Raw genomic sequence first — 25,780 nt, 5'->3', positions numbered from 1 at the left:
CCCTTTCTGCCCCTCCCCTCAGCCTCGCAGAGCCCCCAGGCCCTCCCGCAACTTCTCTTCCATCCCCCATGTGGCCCCGCCCCTTCTCCTTGGCTCCCGACCCCGCCTCCGGTGCCTCCTCCCCCACGCCCTCCTGCTGCAGCGGTGGCGGCGGCGGCTAGGCAGCAGCGGCAGCCCTGAAACTTTAAACGGTGTTAAAAGTTTCTGTTTACGAGAAGCCCTTGAATTTTTAAGGACGTATCGATTCCTTCTGCCACGGCCTTGCATCGGCGGCGGCTGCGATGCTGAGCGGGAAGGCCGGGTCAGATGGGTGGGACCCTGGGATATAGCCCCCCCAAGAACGGCAGTGACAGACACACAAGTAACCAGGCACATCCTCAGGCGCACAGAGACCTCCCCCGCCCCACGCGTCGCGCGCACACACACCTAGTCACACACACCAACACAGCCTGATACACACAGCCCCACTCTCTGAAAAGACCCAGAGCCCTGGCTGTGCGACACACACAGGCACCTGTGTACACAGACACTGGTACACACAGATCTTCATCACGGCCCCAGATCCACAGGGACCCCGCAGAGAGAAACACATTTCTAGGGACACCCATTCACTCTATCTGCTACACAGCTCCCGATTACAGACAGACTGACTGGGTACCCATGCTCTGGGACACAGAGAGAGACCCACATCCATACCACACAGACACAAGCTTGTTACGTTCACTGACACTTTCTGATAGAAAGAGGCTCAGAGTTGGTGCACATACTGGGGTCAGTTCAAAACACACACACGGTGGCACCCTCATCACCAGCACTGCCTGTCAAAGAGCAGACCCCCCATATACCTGACTCCAGCTAGAATGTCAGCGCACTCAACGCAGGCTCTTTTGTCTTGCTCCTTACTATGTGCCCAGCGCTAGGCACAGAGCCTGGCAGACACTCACCTCTGACTCATAGACACCCCCAGGACACAGCCAGACCCGCACTGCTGCTTCACCACACTGGTCCATTCAGAGACTCCTGGATAGACATACACTGACCTGCCATCTCCTTTCCCCCCAGAGGACAGCCAGACCCACCCAGAGTCCTGAGAGACAACCCTGGCCACCTTGCCTCAATGATGCAATGTGACTGGGAACATATGCCTTCAGGTATATGTTCACCCCACACGGACACACAGACACACACCTGGGCATCAACATGCTTCTAGCAGACAATGCATAGCTGAGAATTGCCACAGCTTCTTGGCCCAGGAGGGTGAGAAGGTGCTGGCAGCAGGAGGGAGCTTTGTCTGGGCAGGAGCTGCCTAGGGGCTGCAGGCACTGCCTCCCCGCCCACCCTGGGGGTCATTCAAGGGCTGCCTCTGCCCCCATGCCAGGATCCCCAGTACCAACCTTCCCCCCATTCCTCTCTGATCCGGAAATGGGGGATCAGGGGCCTGCACGAAGGGAATGGAGCCTAACCAGGGGTGTGAGTACTGTACCTGAGGCCTCCATGTCCATTTCTGTCCCTGATGGTTGGGACATGTGACCCTTGGAAGATTTGTGTACGTACATGAGCAGGTTTAAGGACGTGTGTGTGTGAGAGGAGGGGTCTGTGTGTCTGTGTGTGATACCTGTGTGCAGCTGGGCATCAGGGGTATGGTGTGTGTGTCTGTGTGTCGCTGTGACTGCCACTGTCACTTTGTATCAGTGCTTTCCCTGTGTTTGGCATGTATGTCCTGGTGTCTGATGGTGTGTCTTTGTGTGACAATGTGTTAGTATATCTTCATAACTGCCAAGATGGTTTTCTGGTGCACCTTTGTGTGCGTGTGTGTTGCAGGGGCATTTTGGGTGTCTGTGTACAGCAGTTGTGTGTCCGGAGTGTGTGAGGATGTGGTTGCATGATCATGCCAGTATCAGTGTACCAGGATGAACCTGTAGGCATCAACCTGCATCGATGTGTGTCTTGGTGGTATCAGTGTGTGTCCATTGAGGTCGTATTGGAGTGTGTCCACCTGTATTGGGGAGTCTAAACATGATTTGTTGTTGAAATGCATGTGTGTGGGCATCATCGCGTGATGGTGGGCCCTGTGTGCATGTCAGTGCGTGCATCGCGGGTTGCTTTCCTAGTCTTGCGTATGTGTGTGCCTGTGTGTCAGTGCATGTGTGTGGATTGTGTGTCTATGCTGCGTGTGTAGGTGTCTGCGTGTGCTTTGTCGGAATGTGGAACGTGTGGCAATGAGTTCTGTACGTGACATGTATGGAGAGGTCCGAGCCTCACTGCGTGTCAGCGTGTGTCTGCTTTGGAACGCCGGCCAGCACGTGTCGGGGTGGCCGCGTCGGTGTGCGCCCCCGCTCGCGCGTGTCTGCGTGTGTGTGTGTGCATGTGTGCGTGCATGTGTGTGTGTATGTGTGTGCGCGCCGGCCCTCGCTCCCCCGCCCTGCCCGCCCCTCCCCGCGCCCCTCCTCCCGCCCGCGCCGCCCGCCCGCTCCCTCTCCCCGGAGTGCGCCGCTTCCAAACTTTGTCTAAACTTTCACTTTCACAGCGCGGCGGCGGCGGCGGCGGCGGCGGCGGCGGCGGCGGGCGAGGGTGACCGGCCGAGCGGCGGCGGCATGGAGTAGACGCGCGGCGGCGGCGGCGGCGGCGGCGGACGCGAGAGGCAGCGGCGAGCGCGGCGGCGGCGGCGGCCCCGGAGCCGGCGGGGCCGAGCCTGCGAGCGGCGAGCGCGGAGCGGCGCCGGGCCGAGCGCGGGGCCGCGGGCCGGGCGGGCGCAGCGCGGCGGAGGCCGGAGGAGCCGAGCCGGAGCCGGAGCCCGAGCGCGGCCGCCGCCTGCCGGGCCTCCCCTCGCCGCGGCCGGCCGCCGCGCTCCCGCCCGGGCGTCCAGCTATGTACTCCCCGTACTGCCTCACCCAGGTACCGGCCGCCGCCCCCGCGCGACCCGGGAGGGGAGCGGGCGCCGGAGGCCGGCCGGCGGCGCGGGCGGGAGGGCGGAGGGGGAGCTCGGCGGCTGGGGGGAGTGAGCCCGCGGGTGGCCGAGGGGTGCAAGCCGGGCGACGGGGAGTCCGGGCACGCGTCCGGACGCCCCGGTGCGCGTGCGACCCTGGCCCAGGGGCAGACTCCTATTGGGGTTCCGGGGGTGGCTGGCTGCGTGCGTGGCGCTGCCCCTGGAGCGCGGAGCCGGAGTGCGTGTGTGTGAGTGTGTGTGTATGTGTGTGTGCGCGCGCGCGCGCTCGACTGGGGTGCAGTGGGCAGCGGGACTCCCGCCGACCTGTGGGCGACTGTGGCGTGCACCAGGACAGCGTGGCCGCTGGCAGTGTTTGCGGGGTGACAGAGTAGCAGGGGGTGGTCCGCAGGGCGCCTTGCGGGGAGTGGGGCTGGCGGCGTTCCCTAGGGCGGGCGCAGCGGTTCCGCAGGGTGGCAGCGGCCGGCATGCGTGGCGATGGCCCCTGCGTGCTGCCGGGGTGCCCGGGGCGGGCCGAGCGGCCCGGGCGTCTCCCCAAAGTCTTTGTTCAGGCCTCACATGGGAGCGGGGCTAAGAAAATGGCGGGGCTCCCAAATTTCTGTGGGGCAGGGGAGGGGAAGGAGGGACGGGCCGACTGCCAGCCCAGGCCGCGCCTCTTCGCCGACCCTGGACGCCGCAGTCGCGCCCCCCCACCCCGAAAAAAAAAAAAAAAACAACTTTCCTTAGCGCAAACTTTCCGGCCCCAGCGACCCCGGCTGGCTGCGGCGCCGCGGACCAGGCAGGTCTGGGGAATCCCGTCCCGCTGCCTGGAGGCGGGAGGGGCGGGAAGGAGTCGCGGACAACTGCCGATCGTGCTGCGGCCACGCCGTCGAGTCAGCCGCGGGCGCTGTGCCGACCTTGGCGCGCTGCGAGAGCGCGTCCCGCCTCCAGCGAAGTTCCCAGCACCGCGCTCGGTGCAGGGCGAAAGAGACCGGGGGGGATGTCTGCCCTGCCACCCCACCTTCCCTGGAGGTGGCTTCAGGCTCTGAGAGGGCATAGAAGATACCCAGAGCCCCACAGCGGCCCTTGTAGCACTGTCTCCTGGGCCATACTATGGCTGGCAACCCAGACTCCGCAGAGGGACACCTGGGGGCCGCCTAGCTCTGCTTGCCAGCAGAGCCTACGTTTGTGGGGAGGGGGCATCTCTAGGCCAAGTCTGGGGTCCTAATTGTCCCCTCTGCCGACCTGAGCCTTGCCAGCTGTGTGCCAAGTGTGCCCAGGCTGGGGAATGGGAATCCACGTGAATATGGCTGCAATGCGGGTGTGGTTTGTGGCAAGGGGCTAGAGGGTATGTCAGGGGTTTGTGCCAGCCCCCTCCCAACAAACAGAATGCTTGTATCCACAGATGCGTGTGTGTGGTGTGTGAGTGTCAGTCTCAGGGTCTGCATGTGGCCTTGTGGATCAGGCATGGGCAGCCCTGCATGGTATGGACATGTGTGTGTCCAGGAGCGAGGGTTTTCCTGTACAGAAGCAGGTGTGAGTACATGTTAGTGAGGTGCATATGCACACGTGTGTCACAGTGTGTATGCAGGTGTGAGCAAGCACTCTGGCCTTGATGGCAGTGTGGGGGGCCCCCACACCCACCATCAGTCAGGGTGGCCCCTCTGACTGGCGGGCCACCCCATCTTAGGCCCCCCGCACAACGACCTCTATACACCTAGCTGGGTGTGAGCTATGGCTGGCCAGTGTGGCTGGTATTTGGGGCCTAGTGGAATCAAGACCTCATGCTTGAGTGGCCCTTGGCCCACTAGCCGCCTGCTTAGCTCCCAGGCCTACCCTCCTCCTTGGCCTGGGTGAGAAATTGGCTCCTCAGTCATCACAGCACCCTGGGAAAGAAAATACCAGCTGGCCCACTGGTGACAAGATGAGGAAGGGCTGGGGTAGCCCCCAGACTCAGGGCGATGGCCAGGCCTTGGCTCTCTGACACCCCAGAAGGGAGCAAGGGGTCAGCTCTGTGTGGCAGGCCTGAGTGTGGCAGGGTGTCTGGGGAGAGAAGGGGGCATGTGCTTGCTGGATTGCGCTCCTCAGCTCTGGGCAGGCAGCTGCTGTTGACTGGTCAGCGGAGTCCAGCCTGCCCCTCCTGCCAGTCACATTTCTGGGAGCTAGTCTCTGTTTTTATAAATCGTTCTGCTTCCCTAGTTTGCTCTGCCAGTCTCGTCTTTTCCTGTATCTCTGTCTTTCTCTGCCCCTTTTCCGTCTCTCTCACTGTCCTGTATCTGTGACTGTCCCTGTCTTTCCCTGTCTCTCTCTGATTCTGGCCCCATCTCTGCTCTATCCTCCCCCCTCGAGTCTCGGACTCTGTCTCTCCCTGGCCTCGTTGTGTGTGTGTGTGTCTTTTTTTTTTTTTTCCAAACCAGAATTGGCTTCGATTTTAAAGTCAATAAATGATTGAGCAGGAACGAGCTTGGAGCAGCGGGGCCCTGGCGGGGAAAGGCACTGTGGGCGAGGGGGAAGGGCGGACGTGATGGTGCGGGGGGAAAAATCTCCTGGTGGAAAAAGCGTCGAAATCCAGGGTGGCTGGGTGGGTGCTTGCTGGGGCTGTTTGAGCCACTGCAGCCACGGGCCTGAGTCCTTTGTTGAGGGGAATGGGGTAGATGGCAGGCCCCTCCACTCCTAACAAACAGAGCTGCACACTGGATGTGCAGACACAGATACACCACCGCTGCCGCCAAGATGAGGACACGAACGACGCATTTGTGCTGACGTCCAGACACACGGCCATGGACGGACGAACTTATGGACACAGAAAAAGGTGGACCTGTATTCTCTCCCCACCAGCACACACACACACACACACCAACACACACGGACCCGTTGATATAGGACACGTGTCTCTACATAAACTCACGGAGACACAGCAATACTGGCCAGACACCTTCAGATACAGGCTGACTCAAGTGTGTGTTCACCCTTACACTTGCTCACACAGACCTGACACAAGACACACACCTTGACACAGACATGAGGCTGTTGGCTTACCCGGGTGGGTACACAGACACACATGTTCACCAACATTGCCTGCCACGCGGCCGGAGGAGCAGTGGAATGTTCACGTACCCTTATTTCCACACAACCACATACACACTCCCTCAAGGGATGGTGATGGGCTGGGGCCTCCCTAATGTCCCCCTGCTCCCTGCTCTCTCCCTGGGTCTCTGTGGCTACCTCTCTGTCCCTGTGAAGCTTCTCCTCCCCATCCTGATGCCAACACGAGAGCCCCTTGTTATGGCAAATTTTCTCTCTGGCTCTGGCCCTGCCTGCTCAGCGCCCATTGCTGGGGGTGGGGGTTGGGGCGGGAGGCAAGTGTGGTGACCAGCTGGGACAGAGTATACCATGCTTGGGGCTAGGTTGAGCTCAGATAGACAGAGTTCAGAGCTGAGGGCTCTGCTGGGTTAACACAGGGGGGACTGGAGCCAGGGGTCCCTGGCCCAGTCCAAAAGGTCTTATGTGACCTCAAGGGCTCCCAGGTGGAGCCATGGAAGCAGAGGTTGAGTGTGAGACTTTGCCAGAGATAGCTCAGGGTTTGAGCTCCGGCTCTGCATCTTCTAATCCTGTGACTGGAAGCACAGGATTTTCTTGGTCTGTGAAATGGGCAGTAAAAAAAATAATTAAAAATATTTCAATGGGTAATAATGATATTGATTTCTCATGCTGAGACTAGGCTCAGGGCTGCACCTAGCATGTAGCGTGTGCTCAAGGAAAGGAATGATGTGTCGTTTTGGTTATCACTGTTAGGCCAGCCGCAGGCACTCCTAGCTGAGGGCAGGCCACTCCAGAAGGATGGAGGGCAGGGTCAAGCACCTCCCAATCACAGAAATCCAAGTGGACTGCCTGGAGGAAGGAGGAAGCAAAAGAAGAGTTGGGAAGGAAATAGGCCATCTCATGGCCCACCTGTTTTTCCTCAGGTGGGATACTGGCGGCCAAGTAGACGGCGGGAGGTAGGGGGGCTGTGAGCGGGCAGGGCAGGGTGGCGTGCCGGAGGGATGGATGGCAGGGGTTCAAGACAGGGAGAGGTGATAGTGGGGGTGAGGGAGGGGACAGAGAGAGAGCCAAGACCTGGGCTGCCCTGTGGGAACCGTGGCATTCGTGGGGGGCTTCAGTTGCCCCTGGTCCTTTCCCTGACTTTGACCAAGCTGGCTTTGAGGCTAGGCTCTGAGGCCTTGGACCAGAGTATACAAGGGTGTATACACGTGAGTCTTCAGATGTGAGTGGGTCAAAAAACCTAGGAATCTTGCTGGGTCCTGGTGTTGACATCCTTGTGGCTCCAGAGTCATTTCTGTGTCTGCATCAGGGCATATCGTCACCTGGGCCCATCATGGGGATGGGATGCCTGTGCGGGACCCTATGATGGCACTTGACAGGGTCCAGTAGGCATTGCGGGTATGGGTAGGGGACGGGCGTGCAGCTGTGGCCGGCAGCAAAGTCTCCCTGGTGGTCAGTGTCGAACCATTGGCTTCCATTTCCAGCCCCCTGGGAGCCTGGCCTTTCTGGTCCTCTTGGTTCCTGTCCTGTGCTCTTGAAGTGCAGGCACAGGGGGCCGGCCGGGGGGGTGTCTCACAGTTTCTCCAGCTGGACCGAGAGGCTGAGGAGGCCTGGATGTCGGTGCTTCCCTCCAGCACAGCGCTGAGGAGTGGGGCTTGTCCCTCCTCGCGGTGGGGGGAGGGGAGAGAATGCAGTCTGTGCTTTCCTACCCCCAAACCCCTGGATGTGGAGGTGAAGGGACCAGGTAGGGGGACACCCCTGAGCAGCTCCCCGGATTCTTCCGGATTCGCGTGTGCGTTCGTCGGCATGGCGAGCCGTGCAGGACCGTTTCCCGGAAGGTGGCTCTGCATGTCTGTGTGGCTCCCTTTCCGAGTGCCCCTGTGTTTCAGAGGGCGTGTCAGTGGATGCTGCCTGCTGTCTCTGAGGGTCATCCCCAGCTCCGTCTCTGTGCATTGAGGTGACACCGGGGTGGGGGGGTGTCACCATGGGTGTCAGGATGCCCGATGTGGTCTTTGTGTCACAGCACCGCTATGGTACGTCACTAAACGAATCATCGATCGAAGCCTCCTGTGTCTGGCCGTCATGACGAGTGGTGTATCAATGTGTCTCACTGTGTGGGGCGGCCTGTCTGTGTCCACCTGTGTTGGCATACCCGTTTCCCTGTGTGGGCCGACAGGTATCACCTTCATGGCACTGTGTGTCCTGGGCTTGTCCCAGTGACCATCGATTGGTGTTTCTCTACTGGGACCCCTCTCCGTGGCCTCCCCTGGCCTCTCGGCACCTTGCAAAGGGCCCACCATGGCGACCAATCTAGCTGCTGGGAGTGGGCCGGCCTCTCCGAGGCTCCCCCTGAGGTCTGGCGGCCGTGGTGGCCCTGCTGTGGGCCCCACCCTTGCCCCTGGCCCGGCATGGACAGAAGCCCGTTGTGTGGTGAGGTGCGGGTGTATGTTTGGGCCGCCCACAGGCCTCGCTCTGTCTGCCCGGCGCACATTGATCTTGGCTTCTGCCCGTGTCCGTCTTGGCCTGGCCAGCTGGGGTGTCCGGCTGTCTCCATGGGCCTGAGCCCACTGCCCCCAGGGCCAGGTCGGCCCCGGGTCCCCCACCCCCACACCGCCCTGCTGACCCTCGGAGGCTCTGAGAGCATGGTTTGGAGACTGAAGCCCCCTCCCTGATTTCCCCTGCCCCCTCTCTTTCCTCCCTCTCTCGTCCCCTCCTCCCGCTCCCTCTCTCCCTCTCTCTCCTCCTGCCAAACGCATCTTGGCTCTGTCTGAATATCTCTCCTCCTCGATTTTTGGCTCCAGCTCTGGGCGCGTTCACTAAAAGAAGGGCTAGCTCCCCCCTTCCCCGCCCCCCTTCCTTGCCGCCTCCCCCCAACTCCGGAGGAGCCCCTCTGAGGGCGGGAGTGGCCGTGTGCAGGGGCCTGGGCCCCCAAGCGGGCTGGGCTAAAGGGGGCACAGGCCCGGCGGGCGAGGGGGCTGGGTGGACTGGGCCTGGCAGCCTGAGCGAGCAGTGGCTGGGGTGACTTTGCTGCCCGGTTGGGTGGGCGGGCGGGTGGGGAGGGGTCGGGGGCACGGAGCTGGGGTGTCTGGCTTCTGGTGGGGCTGGCAGGCCTCTGCGAGGCGCAGCTGTGCCCAGAACTCCGAGCTGCGTTTGCCATCACTACCGATGTGGCTGCGCCAGCCGGGGAGGGGGAGGCGGGTGGCGGGCACTGCGGCGCTCCATAGCCAATCGGAAGCCGGGGTTGCACTGGGGAGCTCTCCCCCCACTGGGCCCCACCCTGAGCAGAGACTGGGGGTGGTGGCCAGCAGCAGGCAGGGGGCAGTGCCACCACCATCACCCAGAACCCGGCCCCCTCGGTTGGAAGCTCCGTGCCAGCCTTCCTGGCACATATCAGGCAAAGGCGGGGGTCTGTCCCCACCTGAATCTGCAGGAGCAGAGCTGGAGGAAGCGGCAACCTGGAGGAGCACCCCACCCTTTTGGCCCTAGGAAGCAGCTTTCTGTCCGGGGCAGCCAGGAGCTGGGGGTGGGGTAGGGGGTGAGTGCCTAATCATCCGAGATGGTCCATCCAAATATCGGCTTCAGTTGAATCATCTTGGGGGTTTATTCTGGGTCCGTCTCCCACAAAGTTGCACACGGTCACTGGCACACAGGCACAAAGAATCACGTCGTCACACAGGCATGGCACGCAGGAGCACACAGACACCGGGGTTCCCATACAGAGGGGCTCGCTTCACACACAGACACTTAGAGATGCCCCCGCCACACCAAACACAGCGACTCGGGCTCCGTGCACAGGGTCACGTGCGTGGGTGCTGACTCTGGGGCACCCGTGGTATACAGTGAGACACCATGAGACACAGGCACCGCCACCACCCAACAGCACACAGCCCCACAGACGTGGTGAAAAGTGCATGGCACACACACACAGTGACACTCTCAGACACATGGTGAGACACACACACCTTGCGATGCTTGGAAACATCTGGTTGTCACACTTGGAGGAGAGTTTGCCTCTGGCATCTAGTGGGTGGAAGCCAAGGAGGCGCCCAGCACCCGCAGGACACAGAAGTGACCCCAACCACAAATAACGATCCAGCCCTCGTGTCAGCCGTTGGGCTGAAGTGGAAAAACTCGGCTCTAGTATATTGTTAGACACACGCAGTCACACACACCTGAGCCCGGCTAGCCCCTGACACCCACTGAGTGCGTGCGTGCACACACACAAATACACCCGGACAAGAGTCTGGCTAGCACAGTGTCTCACACTGTCTTGCTCACCAGGACCCAGGTATTGTCAACAAATGCATGCCTCCCCCCACCTCACAGACACACAAGCCTGGGCACAAAAGGTGGGGCATGTACACAATCCCGTGCTGCTCCAGCACACGGGGATGAGGGTCACACCTACACACCCATTCACACCTGGGCCACACTTGGCCCTGCTTGGAAATGGAGCCTCAGAGGTGAGACCTGCCCTCCTTGTACCTTCCCTTCTACCTGCCTGCCCTGCTCCCAGCTGTTTTTAAGTGGCAGATCCAACCACCCCAAGATGGAACTGCCTTTAAGTGGCAGTTCCATCCTCTCCTGATGGAACTGAGAGCTCTGAGTCCCAGTGCTGGTTTGTAGATGCCTGGGGGATACTCCTACGAGGCCACATGCCCGCCTCTGCCCACAACACCCCTGCCTCTGGGCCCCCGTTTCACAGTCTTGCTTCTGGCAGCCACTGAAACAGTCCAGGATGGAGGCGAGGCTGACCCCTGAGGCTCTGGTTCTCCATGCGGCTGTCTCATTAATCCTCTGGCCGTTGACTCCTCATTTCTGACTCTGGAGAAAGAGCAGAAGAAAGGTGGCTGATGGAGTCCTACAGGAAGAAAACCTTTCAGAGGATAATAAGTGGATGAGTGTTTGTCCTCAGAATCGTAGCAATGGCTAAAGTGTGCTGAATGCGCGCTGTGTCTTGACCTGACCTATGTGCCTCCCTAGCTCGTCTCCCTGAATCCTTCCACACGAGGTGGACATGGTAAGGGTTAGTTGTGCCCATGTGTGTCTCTGACAGTATGTTAGACCGGGTTGCTCCACTTCGGCCCTGTTGGCCTTGGGGACATTTGAACATTATTAGGAGAGTGGGACCTCTGAGCCAATTTCCTGGGTATGAATCCTGGCTTTGTTACTCAGTAGCTGTGTGACCTTGGGCAAGTTGTTCAACTTCTCTGGGCCTCAGTTTCCTCTCATAGGGTTGTGGGAAGGATCAGAGGAGTTGGTTTATCCCAAGTGCTTTAAAACAGTACTTGATGTGAAGGAAGTGCTTGATTCAATAGATGAAAAACAGATTCCGAGAAGACGTGTCCTGTATCAGGGCCAAGGGCTAGAAGGTGGAAGAGCCTCGCTCTCTTCTCTGATCACCCCTATCCTAAATCTTACTGATGGGAGAAAAAGCTAGCTTATTTTCTGGCCTTTATGAAATTTCAGAGTGGCCCTCTCGGCCCCCATTCAAAGTGTGTCCTAGCTGTTGACGTTGACCCTTGAACCCTAGTTATGGCTCTGACCTTCAGCTCTTCTTCTGTCCCAGGGCTCAGAATGAGAGTGGATGGTCATCCCACCCTCTCTGCACACCCACCGGCCAGGCTTATCCTCACCTTCCTGGCAGGGCCCAACGCCCTCTCCCACACCTTGCCGGGCACCTTGCCGGGCACCTCGCCGGAGCCCTTGTGCTGGGGGTGCAGCCGGGGGCCTGTGCATTCCTTCCACAAATATTTGCTAAGCACCTCCTGGGTGCCAGCCCTGTTCTAGGCCCCGGGGGCTCGGCAAGGAGCAAAATCAGTGGAGGTGCCAGCCTCGGTGGGAGGGTAGACTGTGAACCCGATAAACAAGGGAGTGTCCAGTATTTGAGACTGCGATAGGTGTTATGGGGGAACGAGAGCAGGTAGGGCCCTCAGAAGTGCTGGACAGCTATGGTTTTTAGCAGAGGTGGTCTGGCGGCCTCGTGGCTCAGTGTTGACTTTCAGTTTGGTTGCTCTGCCATGGCTCAAGTGCGGCCTACCAGGGCCTTTGCCCTCTCCACAGGGCGGTGCGGAGGTCAGGGGTACATGACTTGGTCTGGTTGCCTGCACCATCTGCCTGGAATGCACAGCCTCTTGTTGCTGCTGTCTGAGGTCATCCGTTATCCGTACTTGTGGATGCCGGCCTAAGACCCAGGGACTAGATGGCCGGGGCCTCTTCTCTATAAAAACTGGGACTCGATGGGCACTGGGTGCTCTCAACTGGGCTGCTCTGAGCTGGGGGGTGGGGCTGGGGCAGCTGGTGGCCTGGAGTGGCACTTCCACCTGGGCCCCTCGATTTAGCTCCCTCGGGGCGGGTCCAGTTTATTTTTACCCAGCCTGTCTCCCTGGCAGTGCCAGGCTGCGCCATCTTTGTAGGGTCTTGGGGATCTGCCCATGGTTTGAGGGGACCCAGCTTTGTCTGCCGGACCCCCAATTCCCACCGCTGGACCCCCATTTCCCTCCACCCCCAAAGCTCCAGGTGTGAGGGCTGTGGACTGGAGCTGGTGGGGTCGGCACTGCTGGCTGGCAACCCTTGTGCCCAGCCTGGTGGCATTTGGTTTGGCGTCCTGCCTGCCCGCCACCCCCACCCCATGCCCGGGCAGAGCCGAGCGGCTGCTGCTGCCAGTCTCCATTTCGAAGTTGAGGTGGGGGTGGGGGAACGCTGGGCACCTCCTGGGCCCCCTGCCCGCCGCGTGCCACCTGGGGCTTGTTCCCCATGCCTGCTCTGTGGAAGGGCCCAGCCTGCTTTTCCCACTGCCCCTTTGCATCCCAGAGCTCAGAGAGGATGCCTGCCTGGCTTCCATCTTCCCTGCTTGCTTCCTCCCTCTCTCGCCTGCTTGCCTGTAATGGCTCACCATTTTTGGCATCTCCTCCCCCTCCCCCTCCCATAGGCGCCAACCTCACTTCCAAACCTGCCGTTGCTGGCTCTCTGGCCTCTGCTGCCTGGGGCTGGGGACCTTGGGAGAGAGGGTTTGGGCGGCCAAGCATATGGGCTCAAGGAGGGCTTTATGGGTGCTTGTGTATGTGCACCTGGAGGAGGAAACATGCTTCAAGCCAGCTCGTGCAAGCAGCCTTGAGGTTGGCAGAGCTGGGCTGCAGAAAGAGGGTGACGGAGAAGTGCAGACACTCCCACCTCTGAACTGACCCTAGGGCCTGGTGTCAGCCTCTGGGACCCAGGGAGACCAGGTGGGCATTTCTCTCCAAGCCCAGGGTCTGGGCAGAAATGGGAAAAGCCAGGCTTCGTTTGGAGGGTGCTCCCACCCCTCCTCTGCCAAGCCTACCCCCTCCCACCCTGGGCTTGAAGATTTCTGTTCCCCTTCCCCAGAGCTGGGGTGGGGGAAACCAAGCCCCACGCTAGGCACTTGTGCCCACAGAGGGACAAGGGCCTTAGGAGGAACCGGTTTACTGCCCCCCCCCAAGCCTGGTGCCCGCCTCTCGGCACTAAACAAAGTTTGCTAAGTAACTTCAAATGTTATTTGAGGACGGCCTGGCCTCAGCCCAAGGCGGCCCTGTGGAAACTTGTTTTTCGCTGCCGAGGCTGCAAGTATCAAAGACACACTTTCGGGGGGGTGGGGTGGGGTGGGGGGGTGCTTCGACACTTCTCCCCTCTCTCTGGCAGGGGCTGGTCCTGAACGGACACACAGACACACAGAGGCCTACGATAGCAGAGGGACACACACATCATGCTGTGGCTTGTGACACCAGACACGTGACAGCCGAGGATCATAGCACTCCCCAGAACATACACCCAGCGCACACATACAGACACACCGAGGGGGGCAGGGTGGGGTTTGGAGGGTACTGCCCCTAACCCACAGGCCCTGGGGTTTTTCCAGCTGGTGAGGTTTTTCCATACTGGGGAAGTGCATGACACAAAGCCTGGAGTTCTGATTTCTCAGGTCTCCTGGCTGTGAGTGGGTACTCAGATGGGTCCCCTCCCCTTTCTCAGCCTCAGTTTCTCCAAGTGTAGAAGGAGGCGCTGGGCCCCAGGGAGGGGTGTAAGAAGCAGAATCCCACACTGATTAGAAGAGTGACTGGGTTGAAATCAGTAAAGGGAGCAGTGAGTCCCTTAAAAGTGGGGTCTGAGCACAAGGCCTGGGGTACAAGCTATGCTTGTAGGTGTCAGCTGGCATTTCCAAAAACCTGATGGGTGTCCACCCTGACTGGAGGCCCAGACCTCAAGCAGCTCTAGGTTCGCCAGTTCCTAGGGAAGTCTCTGTTTTTCTCATCTTCTTCCTCCATTTCTCTCTTGGCTTTTCTTGGTCTTTCCCTAAATCCCTCCTTCTCTGGGTCTCCACCAGCCCTCCCCAGGCCTGGAGCTCAGGGAAATTGTGGAAAACAGGCTCAGGGTAATTGGGGAAAACAGGCTCAGGGTGTGTGTCCCTCACCAAAGCCAGCCAGGCCTGGGATCCTCTATGCCCTGAGGTTCCTGATGACCTTCCTGGGGTGGAGATGGGTATCTGAGCTGACACAATGTGTCCCCCTGGGGAGGGGTGGGCTCCATCATAGGGTCACCTCCCAAGGTTTGTAAGCAAGTGGGATCCCTCTGAACAATAGAAAGGGCAAGGTGGACAGGACACTGGACTGACTTGCCCCCAGGCCCTGAGAATCTCATCTGTCAGCCAGACCCTCACTGAGGTAGGTTTATGGGGGTCCCCTGGTCCCAGCCCCACACACCACTTCATCTCCACTCACAGTCGGTACGCGCAACACCCCGCCACCCGCAGTCTGTCGCGCAGTGACAGCCTGTCACAGGCACTGCCGCACACCGGCACAATCTGTCGTCCACGCACAGTCTCACACACAACCTGTCACACACACGCACACACACACAGCGGCACAGTCACACACACAGCCAGCCTCACGCGATCACACCAAGCGTCACAGCTTGTCACAGCCATAGACTTCACAATAAAAATAACAGCTAGCAACTCCAGAGCAATTATGCCTGGGCAGCGGGTGGGTGGGTACACGTGACCTCCTGTAACCTTCCCAGCGGGAGGCAGGTATGAGTAACCTGTTTTACAGATGAGGAAACAGAGGCCAGAAGGTTAAGTGCCAAGGTCATGAGGCTAGAAGTGGGATGGCAGGAAGTACTCAGCAAGGCCCCCAGGGGCAAGCAAGACTTAAAAGATCACCCTGCTTTTCAACCCAGTCCTATGCAACTGACATTCCTCCTTCTGACCCTCCCCATGGGAGTTTCCTTCCCATTCCCCAGATAGGGAAAACTGAGGTTCTAAGCAACCCAGGCAAAAAAAAAGGGAAGGGGCCTCCCGGTTCCTTGCTTAAAAGGGCTCAAACGGTCTGCTCTCCCCTGAGGATATGCGAACCATGCCCAAATGTCACTTTGCTGCTTGTGGCCCGTGGTGGCTGCAGCCTGCAGAGCCTTTGGCTGGGGCCAGGGTTCTGGAAGGCAGAGAGGTGGCTGCAAAACTGTCTCCATCCACAGTGAGGGGTGGGAGTGGCGGGGGTGGGAGTGGCAGCCTTAGGCTTCCAGGCAAGTCCCTCGGCCCCAGCCATGCCCAGGAGACCTGGGCTGCCCTGCACCCTTACTCCCCAGGGCCCTCCGCATTCCAGTGCGCTTCCTCCTCCTCCTCCTCTGCAGCCCTCTTTCCCTTGCTTTCCCCTTCTTTGTTCCACCCCCGTCCGCTCCCCGGGGCTTCCCCCATTAGAGCAGCCAAGGCCAAAACCAACACCGCTCCAACGACATCCCGCTGAGACCCGCCGGGCGGCGGCGGGCCCTGCCCCCTGGCCCGCTTAGGGGCCAAATCCTGGCTCAGCGTGGCGGCGACGGCGGCCCCGGCGCACGTGTCGGCTCTTAGGGCAAGCACATGCGCACACCCGGCTCAGCGGCCCCGACGGGGCGCCTGGGTGGGCGCACTCCCGGGTCTGCGGACACTCGGGCGCGCGCACGCACGTAAGCAAGCTTTCGCACAGAAGCTCAGACCCGAGTGGCCAACGTTCCCTAGCCTGGCGCCGGTGGCCGGGATCCCAGGCACTGCCTGCTCTGCGCATACGCAGGCCCCACACCCCATTGGGACTGCTGGAAGCACACCTTCCATAAATATATACCCTTGCCCAACATCAGATGGGGGGCTGGCACATATACATATACACAGACGCGCGCGCGCACGCACACACACATCACGCACTTGCACTCCTGCTTGTAGCCTGAGCGGTGTTCAGAGCGCGAGTACTGCCCTGCGCCGGCACTGGGGGTCCCGAGCTTAGGTGGGTAGATGAGCCTGCAGGAACTGCTGGTGCCCACTCACACGCCAACAGGCCCACGCGGGCACGCACCTCCCTCTCAGTCTGCACACGCGTGTATTTCACGTGAGCTGCACACCTGCCAGGCCGCCCAGGGCACCTGGCTGCAAAGCCGCATTCAGGCTTGGAGGGGAGGGGACTGGGACCCGGAGGCCTAGTTCCCACCGCTTCCATTTCTCTTGGAACACCCGCCTCCCCAAATGTCCCTGGGGCTCAGGTGAGACGCCCCAGAACGGGTGCCCAGTGGCGCCCCTGCATGTGCTATATTTATATTGGAAATTTGTACCTTTATATATATATTTCTTACAAGTAAGAACCTCCCCCCCATTCCGCTCCATGTTTGTACTTGGGTTTTACCATCCCTATTCGGCTTCTTCCCAAACATGCAAAAAACACACGCGCACACACATTTCTCCTTGCAGGGGCCGTGGGGCGAGGCGGGAGTTGCCCCCCTCAATTGTGGACGCCCGTCGTTCTTAAAGGCTAGGGACCCCCCTTCCCGCGAAAGGCCGAGCTACATCACTGAATCCCTCAGCCCTACCCGAAACACAATTGCGGGGGTGGGTGCTGGCGGCGAGACATTGCTTTTTGGTGTGTTTGCTGTTGCTGCTTAAATTAATCCTGAGTGACGGCCCGCAATTCCTCTCCACAAAGAGGCCATTTAACGCCCCCACCCCCCGCCCGGCATCTCGGGCGAAACTTCCATGTGCGCCCCCCCACCCCCGCCCCTGAGTCCAGCTTGGCAGCTCAGGCCGCGCGCTACCAGCCCTCCTGGACTTTCCCTCAGGTGCGCCCGGGGGCTTGGAGGCGGGTTCCCTGTGCGCACTTTGGACCTCAGGAGCGAGTGTGGGTGGGTTTTGGAGGGATGGGAGAAGTCTTAAAATAGAAGCGCAGGGCTGAACGGAGGTGGGGGAGGGTGTCCCAGGACTCCTTAGACAGCCCCACTGCTCAACCAAAGCGCTCCGGATGCTCCGGGCCCGGTGGAAGAAAGACCGTCTTCCGTGCCTTCTCCCAAGCGCCCGGAAGAGAGGATCCAGGCGGTCCCTCACGTCGCCTCGAAGCCCCCTAGTCCGCTTGTATATCTGTGGAAACTCCGGCGGAGACGCGCCGCCGGTGCCTGTGTTAGCCCCAGGGTATGCCCCTAGCCAGGCTCCTGCCGCCAACAGCTTCTTTCATTGTCGCCTCCCGGGTATTCTTTCTCGTGTGACAGGTCCCCGACCCGTTTCAAATGGCTCACGCTTGGATAGGGGGAACATAGGTGGGTGTGGGTGGTGGGGAGGCCTGCCCTGAGCTCAGGCAAGGGGAGGGCCGGGTGTTTTCCGTGCGCGGAACTTGGGTGCTGACTGTCGTTGTCACTTGCGTGGGCCGCACACCATAGGGTAAGAAGGGCGCGCACAGCCCTCGATGGTGCGGGCAGCCGGGACACTTGGAGGGCCGTGAGCAAAGTCGGGTGTGCGCGTGCGCCGGGCGAAAAGGCGGGAAGCGGTGTCCTGAAGCCCCGGATTCGGAAAGCGCCTGTGGCACAAGGTTGGGTCGCTCCCGCGGCGGAATCGCTCGGAACGAGCGCTGAGTGAGGAGTGAGAGGGCCGCTGTCCCCGCGGGCAGGCGAGGGGAGCCCGGGAACGGGTGTGAAGGGAAAATGGCAATAGGCGAGGCTTTGGGCGTTTGCCTCGCAGCCGAAGCCCCAGAATGACGCCGACTAGACTCTGAGGGGGGCTGTGGCATCCTTCGGACGCAGGCGCGACACCCTCTCGCCCGGGGCGCGGCCCAACCTTCCCCGCGGCCCAGCAGAAGGGGACCCGGCGCGGGCGTCGAGGGCCGGCCTGGTTCTCGTTCTGGGACTTTAGCCATTTGCAGCACCGGAGGCCTGCGCCAGAAGGGGCTCAGATGGCGGCGTCCCTTCCCCGGACCGCGGGGTGGGGCTCGGGGCCGCAGTGGCCTCTGCCCGTCCTCCCGTGGCCTCTCGACATCCAACGGGCGATAATGCGCGAGAGGGCTTTGCAAAGAATGCGAAATTCATGATTCCTGCTCTTTGGCCGCTCGAAGGACGTTTAGAGCTTAGGTGCCCCAGAATCTGAGGGTAACTTTGGGGCGTCAGTATGGAGAGAACCCTTGTGCTCGCCTCAGCCGCCAGACCCTAAGCCTCGGGACGAGCCTCCCCATCTCTCCTTAAGTCGCCTCTTTTTGTGTGTGAATAAGGGCGGGGGAAATTTAGCAGGGGAGCATTTTTGTTTGTTTCAAGGGTTGGCTGGGTTTGGGGGCGTTTGGCCTCCGGCGAACACAGGGAAGAAATGTGACTAAGTGGCAGAAAATGCGCTTTCCCTTTCCCTCTTTCCCGCCCTCAGGCCACGGGAGTTGCGCAGCTTCTAAGAACCTTTACACAAAATTTCCCCTCCAGATCTACTCTGATCGGCACCGCCTTCCCTGGGCCCTGACTTCTTGAATTTGGGGCGCTAAGGCCTCTCTACCCATTGCTACCAGCCATTTTGCAGCACTTCTGGGCAGGCCAGGGGGGAGAAGAGGAAAAGTGGAAAAAGAACATGTGCGCCGAGTGGGCCCCGACTTAACCTGTTGGAGGGGGAGGCTAATGTCTGGTAGGCATCTCCCTAGTGAAAGCCTCCCCCCGCCCCGGCACCCCACCCCCACCCCGCCAAGCTCTAGCAGCCCCCGGCATTCAGAGAAAGCGCTCCGATCCGCCTCTCGGAAGCCAGTCATAAACCCGACTTCTCATCACCCGAATTACTTAAGGGCGCTTTGATGGTGTTAGGTCCTTTTCCTTTTCCACGTGCAGATGACTCAGCCCTCTCCAGCTGTGACTGGGGAGGTGACCCGGGGCAGCGGTTGACACTGTGCTCCGTACTCTTGACCCAGAGGTGCCCCATCCCCGCCGCATCCACTTCCCCAAGCTTCCAGACCACACTTAGCTCCCCTTTCCTCTCTTTTTATTTTTCGGGTCATATTTTCCCTCTTCTCTAAAAAAATTATTTTCAAAATTGTAAAGGAGTTTTTGTACTTTTTTTTTCTTAACGTGAGACAGAGGCTGGATAATGGAAACAGGCATTTACAAAAAGCTGGGGGGGGGGGGGGATATATATGCCGGCAGGCGGTGGAGCTCAAGCCTCGCCTGTTTGGCGACTGAGCTTTTCGGTCGCCGGTTCCCTGGTTAGAACCGGCGTGGGGCACCTGGGATGTCTGCCGCTGAAAAGGCGCTGGAGAAATGCGAGGAATGATTATGATTTTAATAAAATTGTCTCTCATTTAGGAGCGCGCTTCTGCACTGCCTCTGTCGTCGGAGCCCGGGTTTGCCACGGCAAAGTCTGTAATCAGAGAAAAATACCAGCTTTGTTGAGGGTTAGAATATATCATTGGCTAATGTGTGTGGTTTTTTTTTTTTTAATAATGCTAAGCATTGGAATAATTAAAGAGTGAGAAATAACTCGTCTCTCCTCTCCCCTCAGCATTGTCTTATTTAAGGGTGGAAGGCGCACTTTTAGGCAAAGCTGGTTAGTTTTAATGCAGGCTTTTTTTTTTCCTCAACTGCCTTCCCTCCGCTCTGGTCTGATTCGCAAATCCCCAAACTGGCACAAGCCGGGAAACTTGCTTCTGCCGCCGTTCTTCTCCCGGAGTTGGAGCCTCCCTTTCCTTTTTCCCCCTCTTCAGAGACAACCCTCTCCTCGTCCCTCCCCCGCCTCTGAGCCCTGACCCACTGCCTGGTTTTCGCTAGAGCGATTTAAAAAAGAAAGGAAGAAAGGAGCCGGGCTCTGGTACCCCGGTGCCAGCCGAGGGCGTGTTTCCCTGGCCGCTGGCTGGTGAGAGAGTCAAACCCGGTGGCTGTCGGGTGTAGGGTCTCAGATGCAGAATCTTGCCCTGCAACTCCCCTCTCCCCCCCAAAAAAAACAAGTAATCAAATATTTCTAAAGATTGTAGGCTCATAGAGCTCAGATCCCTTGTCATATTTTAAATGAAGCAGAACAGTTCTTTCTTTCCAACCTCATATGCAATAGGAAGAGAAAATTCAGTCCTCGAGAGCTTGCCTTGGCAGCCCTATGCCCTTAGTAGAGGGGAGAGCTGCCTGCTTGGGCTGAGCCTGGCGTCCAGCCCCACCATGGTGCCGCTAACCACAGGGCCTAGATTTGGGGCAGGAGTGCAGGGTCCAGGGCAGTGGTGGGAACAGCCTGGGGAGATATGAGAATAGAAAGAAGAAGCTCTTCATAAGGATTTCAGAGGTTTGCTCCAGGCTCCTCAGAGAGGAAGCTGTTGCCTTGGTCATTCCCCCAGGTGTAGGGGAAGGACGGGCTTGAAAGGAAAAGAGGCTTCCGCCATGCCATGCTCGGGGAGGACACAGCTGCCATGAGAAAGGAAAGGTGAAAGTGGGCAAGAAATTGGGGGTAGGGGCTTTTACAATGGCTTTGAGTTGCAGAGGGAGTTATTTATTTATTTATTTACCTCAGGTGTTTTCAATTAAATGTGTTCCTCTTTTATTTTCCTTGTTATTCGGTGCTTAGACTTTTCAGCAATCCCTTGCATTCATATATATATTTTTTTTTTACATAAGCAGAAACTTTTTTCCCCCTCGGAGAGATATTGTGGGAGGTATTTTGCCTTCAGTGCTTTCTCTTTCCTGCTTTTTTTAAAATTTAATTTTAAAATTATAAAGTAAATTTAGTGCGAGTGAAAGTGACGGGGGAGCCAGCTGGGGCTGAATTCAGGGAAGGTGGAGGCAGCTGCAGCAGAGTTGGGCCTCCCAGCCCCACCCCAGGACCCCCTCACACTGTAGGCCCCCTTCTGCCGACGCCACCCCCTTCCTCTCCCAGGGAGGCTCCTCTGGACAGGGATGAGGAGAGGCTGTCCTGATAGATGCTCATTCACTCTTCAGGAACCCCTGACTCTGCAGAGCCACGTTTCTTTTACGACCCACGCATACCAGGGGCCCCCAGTTCCTGCCTGCTTACTCCCCCTCAGTCACTGTGGCTATTCTGTTGAGTTGAGCTTGGTGGGCCCTGTATGTCTCCCACATTTGCCCTGCTAGTCTGCTAACCCCACTGTGCCCTACTGAAGGGATCAGAGTAGGGCAGGCACAGAAAGAGACAGACAGACAGACAAAGGTGTAGATAACCCTCTGCAGCAGTGAGGATTCAAAAGGCTTCTTTACACTATGAATTTTTATGGTCACATGAGTAGTGCACTCAGCTCTGTAACACACGTGTATACTTAGGTGCTCAAATTTGAGGCTACCGGTGTGGGCAGGATCTATTTCTACGCCATATGAATTATGAGAACACTGGAGTTGAAAAACTGAAGGCCCCTTGAGCGGTACTGAAAATGTTCTATTTCTTAATCTGGGTGGGGGTATACAGGTGTGTTCACTTTGTGAAAACATATTGAGTGGAAGCCTTAGAACTATGTGCTTTCTTTCTATGTGTCACACTTAAGTTTAAAAGTTTGTTGTATTTTTTTAAAGGAAGGCACAGCCTCAAAAGTGAAGGCCCGAGGGTTACAAAATAATAATAACTATTATTTAAATAACAATGCTCTCCAGCCTGTTTTGCTCAGGTCTCCCCACTAAGGAATGGTGGGAGGTCTTGTAAAAATTAGTGGGTTGATAAATAACACTCTCAGGCATGTGGCCCACGGAGAGTTCCTGACCCATCCACGTGTGCACCGCGCCTGGAAACTGTTTGCAGACTTAGGTTTAGCTGTGGGATTTTAACATCTCAGGACCAAAGGATAAAAAGTGGTAAGGAAGATGTTCCATGCCAGTTACATTTTGCTGTCAACATCTGGAAAGCAAAATTGCAGCTGTTCTCCCCTCCCCATTACCACCTCGTCTTCTTTTTTTTTTTCTGCACACTTAAAGTTTTTGTTCTTATGCCATCCGTACTTCGGTTTTCTGCACTGTTAAAACATTTTCACGACTCTGATGAAATCGAGTTGCTGGGCTTGGGCTTTAAAAATATATATATATGTATATGTCTGTGTCTTGCAGTCTGACAATGTAATTTTTCTTGAGCGATTTATTTGAACAAGCCGGCAATCAGTGGATAATCCCCTCCCCTATCCAACCCTTTCTTGCCTTCCCAGCACCGTTCAGGCCCAGAGCTTGGGGGAGAGCGCTTGGCTACCCTTGCCTCGGCTCCCTTGGGCAGGTACTGACAGCTTCTCCCTCCACGGCCCTTCTGCGGTGTTTTTGTTTTCCCTTCGCCCCCCAAAAATATTTGAACCAAAAAGCCTCTTTTTTTTTTTCCTCCACCCACAGCAAACTGAAAGGGCTAGTGAACCGTGATTCAACAGAGCGAGGGCGCCTCTTTTCTTCCTTAGCATTAATTAACTCAAGTTCGTTAGGACGTCGGGTCTGTCGCCCACAGTTTTCTCTTGTGTGTGCTGAATCGGGTCATAGAGGGAGACTTCCCATGCAAACAGTTTGTGTTGGAGCTGGAGGACACAAGAGGGGGAGAGAGGGTAAGAAAGAAAGGGAGCCAGTGAGGGATGGATTGTGGCCGAGGGGTGGGCACAGTCCTAAGCTCTGAGCACCCTGGTGCCAGCCTCCGAAGGGGCTCCACACCAGGGGAATGAGGATTCTCGGATTTCCTTGGCAGTGATCCTGATAATAAAATAGTTGGGCGGCGGGGGACAATGCATTTTGAGGGATTGAAAAATGTCTTCCTTCCAACTCCTAAAATTGTACATTTGGGGGAAGCCGCTTCCCTGAACAGGGCCCGCCCAGCTCCCCGAGCCCTCGGAGCAGTGAAAACCTCGGGCTGTTCCCATCCTGGCCACCGGCTCTCTGCCCCAGGCTCTGGGCACTGCCTGTTGCCACAGCAACTGCAAGAAAGAGGTTCTCTCTGGGCCGAGGGGAGTGCAGACCAGGCAGAGGGCACCCGGAGCTCAGAGAAACTCCCCTTTTGCCCTGGCCCTTTTCTCCTGTGGCAGAGGCAATAGACCCGGCAAACAAGGGGGTGTCAGGGCAGGAGCCCACCAAGAGGAACTGTGAAGGCCACAGGAGTTGCCTCCAAGCGCATGGGCGAACGGTGGGGGAAGGGAGAGGACCGTCTTCCCTGGAGGATCCCCAGGCTTTTTCTGGGGTTGGTAGTTGGGGCCCAGGCTTTGGGTTTTCAACATTTTGCTGTTTGTTCTGGCCTCCTCTCTTGCCCTCCAGATATTTTCACAACGTGCTGGGCACAGACCTCGTCTTCACGTGCTTGTCTCCCCTTCCCGTGCCTCGTCAGTTTTTCAGTTCTCCTTTAGCGGAAGTTGTAAAGTTGGCTTGTGGGGTTCTTCCTTCTTCCCGGGGCCCTTGGTCACCAGGAGTGACACTTTGCAGACCAACGTGGTGGGTGGGTGAGGCTCAGGCTTCGCACTGCCCTCGCCCTGTGAAGCCTTCGGCTGTCATCTGTCCTGGGCATTCTTATCTTCGGAGGCTCCTATCCTCAAGTAGACCCCTGGATGGACGACTGGGCTCCCACCCTCCCGGCTTTTGCATCTATTTGGTGATACAAGAAAGTTTCAAGCTAGGTAGTGAATTAAAGACGAGGGTTTTGCTTCTTTTACTCTGTAAACAATGAAAGTAAACAATTTCCAATTGCACTAGGGAGAATAGACTGTCTTCCCCAACACCTCCCTTCCCACCCGATTTTATTCAGGGCCAGGAGGGAGAGGAGAGATGTGCCTGGAGCAGGGTAGTGTTCGGAGCCAGAACGACGCTGCCTGTTGGCCTGATCCCAGGCCACCGCTCCGGGTTTGTAGTCCTGAGGAGAAAAGGAAGGGAAGGAGTGGGGGTCTGCTTATAGGAGAGGAGAGCACAGCCTGATTCTGAGGCAGGCCTGGTCCTAGACTCAGCCCGGGGTGTGGGGCAAGTCCACTCAGCCAGCTGAGGGTGCCAGAAAACCCCGTCCGGGCCGCCATTCCTGAGCAGAGGAAAACAGGCCCAAGTCAGCCAAAAACCCGCTTTGTCCAAATTCTTCGAGCCTCCTCGCAATGTGCATTTTCTGGTTTCCATGCTTGGCGGTTCCAGAGTCTTGGATGACTTTACACTGGCTGCAGAGCCCCTTCCTGCCTGCCCCCCCAGCAAGGGGAGGCCCCACCCACCTCTCAGATAAGCAGCCAGCCCCTTCCTTTTGCTGCCTACGGTGGTTCTCTTTCCATTTCTGTCAGGGAGTCGGGCCACTGCTTTCTTGTACCCCTTCAGTGGAACAAGATGGGAGAGCTCAGAGATATGAAGTTGGCTTCCTTTCAGTTCAGAACCAGGCTGACTTATAAAATCCCAGGAATTAAACTGGCTCATCAGGGCTCTATCTGTGGCCTTTTAAAATTTCTTGCGTCTTTTTTTACTAGGCTGCAGATATACAGTAGTACAATGGATCCTGATATGTCTGGTAAATCCTAAGTAGGTTTTGTGAGTCATTTGCACTCTTTCCGTATAGTTCTCCAAATTAACACAGACAGATATAAAATTAGTATGTGTCCAGAGTCTGAAAGAATAAATCTGAGCCTTAAAGAAGGCAGGATGTAGACAAATAGAATTTTTTTTTTTTTAAGATAAGGTGACCTCCAAACAGGGACCCTGTTTTTAAAGATATCAGTTTTTTGCACTTCTAGATGTTTCACTATTGGCAGGTATAAGTCGATTGCAAAACCTGTCTCAGGCTGGGAAAATTATTTTGTTTCCTTGAAGATTTTGAATACTGTCTATATGAGTGAGATTCTGTACACATGTCCCTGTTTTCCCTCAAATAATCCACAAGGCCTCATTTGTTCTGTCGATTTTTGGGAAAACGACACATTTAACTTTCTCAAGCTAGAAGCAGTCACGTTAGCTAGTTTTCCTTCTTCCTCATGCTCTTCTTTTTCTCTTTTTTGCCCCTGTCCTAGAGTCTTTATCTTTTCTCCTTGTTCATTTTTCCTTTTCAGCTGTGTCCTCTTTCCTTCCTTTTCTGTCCTCTCTTTTTGCAGTTTTGGGCCCAGCTTGTCTTTCTCAGGATTGGTCTTCCTTCTCTCTTTCTTTCTACCTCTTCCTATTCCTCTTAACCCCCGTCCCCCCACCCCCCCGCCCCCTGTGGCCTGTTCATTCTTTTTCTTTTGGAGACACATTTTTCCTAGTGATGGCTAAAACCAGCACGGGTATTTCAGAAATGTTTCCGTGAAAACTGTTTCTTTAAAAAAAATCAAATTCTATATACGTGACAGTAATGAGAGAGGCCTTTCTCTAGCAAAGGCAGAAAAATTCCTTTCCACAAACTAAAAGCTCATGTGAATTTTAAAAGTCTAATCTGACTTCTCCGATTTTTGTTTTAAATGAGGGAAAATACCTTCTCCTTCAGATTTTGCTTAAGTTTTTTCCTTTGTTGTCTTTAATTTTCTTTTTTTGCTCACTACTCTCTCACCAGCATCACTGGCTTCCTTACCCCTTCGTTGCTTTTTCTCTCATTCCCTTTCTTCCCTCCCCTCTCCTTCTCCTCCAAGGCCTGCCTGTCCCCTTGTTCCGTCTAGCCCCTGAGCCCTTGCATTTATG

At 57.3% G+C, this 25,780-nt stretch overlaps 1 protein-coding gene across 1 annotated transcript in view; it reads left to right on the top strand.

Moving 5' to 3' along the window:
• Positions 1-2,573: 2,573 nt before the first annotated feature.
• Positions 2,574-25,780, top strand: part of NFIX (nuclear factor I X) — a 98,100-nt gene continuing 74,893 nt past the window's right edge. Inside the window, exon 1 of the mRNA XM_027969535.2 lies at positions 2,574-2,895. Within this exon, the coding sequence (XP_027825336.1) occupies positions 2,869-2,895 (27 nt within the window). The 5' untranslated portion in view covers positions 2,574-2,868. The remainder of the gene's footprint in view (positions 2,896-25,780) is intronic.

The sequence above is a fragment of the Ovis aries genome, chromosome 5 (assembly GCF_016772045.2).
Source record: "Ovis aries strain OAR_USU_Benz2616 breed Rambouillet chromosome 5, ARS-UI_Ramb_v3.0, whole genome shotgun sequence".
In the NCBI taxonomy this organism is placed as follows: Eukaryota; Metazoa; Chordata; class Mammalia; order Artiodactyla; family Bovidae; genus Ovis; species Ovis aries.
Note: the sequence above shows the minus strand (reverse complement) of the source record. Positions and strands in the feature narration are given on the sequence as shown.